Raw genomic sequence first — 3754 nt, 5'->3', positions numbered from 1 at the left:
TACTCTAAACAAATAAAAAATAATATTATGAATTGACATTATAAATAAAATTGTAATGAATTTCAACACATCACTTTAAACAAAATTTTATTCAAAATAAACCATAATAACAAATTATGCAAACTATAAATACAACTATCAACATGTAAATATTTTTCAAAAAAAAAAACTAAAACATAAAAGAAAAACATTTGTTACATTATCAATAAAATTTTTAAACTCTATAATTAAAAAAATTATAAAATATAGTGTAGTCTTTAATCTTATGTTGTTATTTAAAAGAGAAAGTAATCCGACGTTGTCTAGGAACAAGCTGCAAACTTATTTGTGAGTCTATATGTACACATATCTCATATCCCAAATTGTTTAAGAAAATAAGAAAAATAAGACTTTAGGTCTATATAAAGACTTGTTTTGTAAGTTTTATTTTTATATTAATAGGTTACACCGAAAAAAATAGTGTTGCCACTTTTAATGTTGATGTGGTGAAAAGTTTTTTTTATCAATATATTAAAAATGCAAAACAGTTTATCAGAATTAATTTATTCTCGTAAATTTTTTAAAATTCAGACTATTTTTTTAATTTTAAAAAGAAAATAGCTTTATTTGGTAATTTAGTGCAGGAAAATGTTTGACACGTGGCAATAGTTAAGTAGAAAAAGGGAAAACTGGAAGGAGAAATAAAGGGTAAAGGGCAGAGACAAATTCAAAGGTGACAGTGATTTGAAGTTTCTGTTTTTTGTTTTTTCAATTGGTCGTTGGTACAGTGTGAAATTACATGTGAAATTTGTTTGGCCCCCACACCAAACAGCAAATCCCAAAACTACCCACTCTGTTAGAACTTATACGTCCTTTGGCGGACGTGTTATGTCCAAAACAAAAACTCCTCCTAAATGCTTTGATTTTTGGTTGGATTTTTACTAAGGGCGCGCCGCGTCAACCCCCAATCCCCATTCTTCGGCTCCCTAATTTAATCCACTTTCCACTTATCCATTCCTTTATATATGCTTCCCCCACCCTCTCCTCCTTTTCCCCATTTCTTCTTGTTGACACAGACTTCTCTACTTTTTCTTGGTTCCTCACTGTTCCGGCGCCAGGTTTGTTTCTTTTTCTTTTCCCTTTTATGTCCTGGTTTGAGGATTAGGATCCGTTTGTGATTTGATCATGTGTATACGTGATGGGCTAGTTCTTTAAATCTTTGATCTTCAGCTGGGTTTGGTCGTTTTATAATTTCCTTCCCATGCATGACTACATTTTTAGAGTAGGATTTTGAACCCCCCCCCCCAAAAAAAAAATTGTAGTTAGCTTGCATCAGAAGAGAACCCAGCCAAAAAATATCAAAATTTTGACTCAATTTTTGATATTATGTTGGGTTCTGCAGAAGAACGTTTGAGTTCTACACGGTTTGAAGCTCTTGGAATTTCACCGTAGATAAAAAACTTTTTTGGTCTCAAAGGCAATGGAGGTATACGGCAAAACCATGGCTGCTGCCCCTGCAAATGTTATTTATTTGTCTACTATTCTAGGCCGTGACGGGCCTTTTCCTGTTCACAAATGCGATTGTAAATGCCAAAATGAACATGTTTGTGGCAACATGTATCGCTGCAAACTAACAGGAATCACACATATCTGTGACAAGAACTGTAACCAGAGAATTTTGTATGATAACCATAGTTCCCTTTGCCGGGCAAGCGGCCAGGTCTTTCCGCTTTCTCAAGCTGAGGAACAGGTGATCAGAGGCGTCAGGAGGAAGCTTGATGCTGACAATTCCCCACCCTCTGATAGCTGTGGTTTTAAGCGCAGACGTGATGCGCAGATTCGTCCTTCTCCTTTTGAGAGATCTTTCTCTGCTGTTAGTCCCATCTGCAGCCAAGTTGGAGATGGCATGGACTTGAGCTAGACTAGTTTCGAATTTAGATTACATATACCACATCCTATTCTTAACCTTAAGGACTTTTTATCTTGTTTCACTTATCTAGTTCCCATTGGAACTTATTTCATGGGACAAATATGGATAAATGGATGATAGACCTGATGATGGTAGATAGTTCTACCTGCCTGTAGGAAGAACATTTTTATTTCTTACCTTCTCTTATGCTATGTAGCCCTTTCCTAGCTTAATTTTGAGAAATCAAATTTACTTCACTTTCTCTCCAACTGATCTACCTTGATTTATCAAACTATGGTGCTTCTAGGTCTGTAATAAGAGTTTTATTCTAAAGATTTTCATCTATCTACTCCTTGGTTATTTATGTTTATTCTAATTGTTAATGTTGTGGAATCTTTAATTTATTTTTTTCAACATCAATATTTTTGCTGATGGTGCCATATTCATTTTTAATCTAGCTTTAAATCCACAGATTCAATTCTATTGTTTTGTGTTCTTTTTGCAACTATTGTACTTAATTCTGTGGTTTGCTGTTATATTTGATTTGATTCCATAACCTCTATCGCTTTTTGGTTTGACCAGTGAATGCAGGTTGAAGAGGAATGGCATGGCTGTTGTCATGTGTTTATTATATGCTAAGTTTATACTTTTATATTTTTTTTTCCTGTTAATTTGTTATATAAGATCCTGAAGTATATGTTGGTTTTGCAGGGTTGAAAGTGCTATTCAGGAGAGTTAAAATATGCTTTTGCAGTAAATGAAATTTTCACTTTCTAAGTTTCGTGGATTGAAATGTTCTGACTTTGCTTATTTTAATCATTTTTGTACAGGTATATTTGTGATTGATTGTATTGGATATCAAAAGCATGCCTATTACAGCTGATGGCCTAGATTGTATGTTACGTTTACACCTTTTAGGCTTGATGTTGGCGTTCTGGCTTTTGGAGGGATTTCCCCCATACAGTGCATGATGATTCAACCTTATTCATTCTCAAATCATATGGGTATCTTCAGGCAGCTACAGGGTAGTGCTAAATGGCCATGTATAAAGGTGTACTGTTTGAGTTTTGCACATGGAAGAACTGCTTCATGCTAGTGTTTAGTAGTTGCCATGTTTTTACAGCTTTGATGGGGTGAAGAAAGCAATTGGTATCTTCTGCTCGGCTGCTCATAATAAAAGTGCTGATGCTGTCTTTTTGAATTAAAATAAACATCTTTGGTTTCAAGCCTGGTTTGCTGAAACTAATGGAGAGTTTTGGGTAAGATGAGTGATCTTACGCCTAATTGCTTGGTTAAGCTACTTGCTATAATCTTTATACTGACCATGAAATAACATTATTGTTTGACTTCTATTACATCAGTTGCTCAAAACATTTCTTTGGTGGACCCCGCTCTCAATAAACTCTTTGGGCATCTTTTAAAGTTGAGAAATGAAATCTTAGGACTAAAATCGAAGATAGACATCCCAAGAATAATATTTAATATTTAATTATTCTAGATTTAAGTTGATTACTCAAAAGGTTGGCATTTTAATAATTTCTCCCAATATAAAAGCATATTTCCCCTTATCGTCCTTGTAACTTGAAAATTACCAAGTAATGTATTAAAATTTGACCATGACCACACATCATAATATTAATATTGTGCTGTGTCTAAATTATTATTAATGACTTACCTATGGATTGGATCTAGATTTCATATAAAACTTTTAATCATAATGTAATTCACTTCAGCTACAAAAAATTCCAGGCGGCGTTACAACTTTCGAGATATTTCCTATAACAGTAGTAGCATATACAATAACTAAACAAGGTTGTAGGTAAAGCATTTGGGCTGTTAGGGACAACTGCTGAAGTGAAGAATTTG

General features: G+C 33.9%; 1 protein-coding gene across 2 annotated transcripts; it reads left to right on the top strand.

Moving 5' to 3' along the window:
• The first annotated feature begins 768 nt into the window (after positions 1–768).
• On the top strand, positions 769–3243 carry LOC107922602 (uncharacterized). 2 transcript variants are annotated; one of them, XR_001691357.2, is made up of 3 exons: positions 869–1097; positions 1382–2641; positions 2719–3243. XR_001691357.2 is itself a non-coding variant. In XM_016852704.2 (2 exons), exon 2 carries the CDS (start codon positions 1460–1462, stop codon positions 1898–1900), a length of 441 nt encoding a protein of 146 aa, XP_016708193.1. In that variant the 5' UTR covers positions 769–1097; positions 1382–1459; the 3' UTR covers positions 1901–3243. The 2 variants fall into 2 exon arrangements, 1 of the variants encoding a protein (XP_016708193.1); XM_016852704.2 differs by having other exon boundaries at positions 769–1097; positions 1382–3243.
• The last annotated feature ends 511 nt before the right edge of the window (positions 3244–3754 follow it).

This window comes from Gossypium hirsutum, chromosome A08 (assembly GCF_007990345.1).
Source record: "Gossypium hirsutum isolate 1008001.06 chromosome A08, Gossypium_hirsutum_v2.1, whole genome shotgun sequence".
NCBI lineage: Eukaryota > Viridiplantae > Streptophyta > Magnoliopsida > Malvales > Malvaceae > Gossypium > Gossypium hirsutum.
Note: the sequence above shows the minus strand (reverse complement) of the source record. Positions and strands in the feature narration are given on the sequence as shown.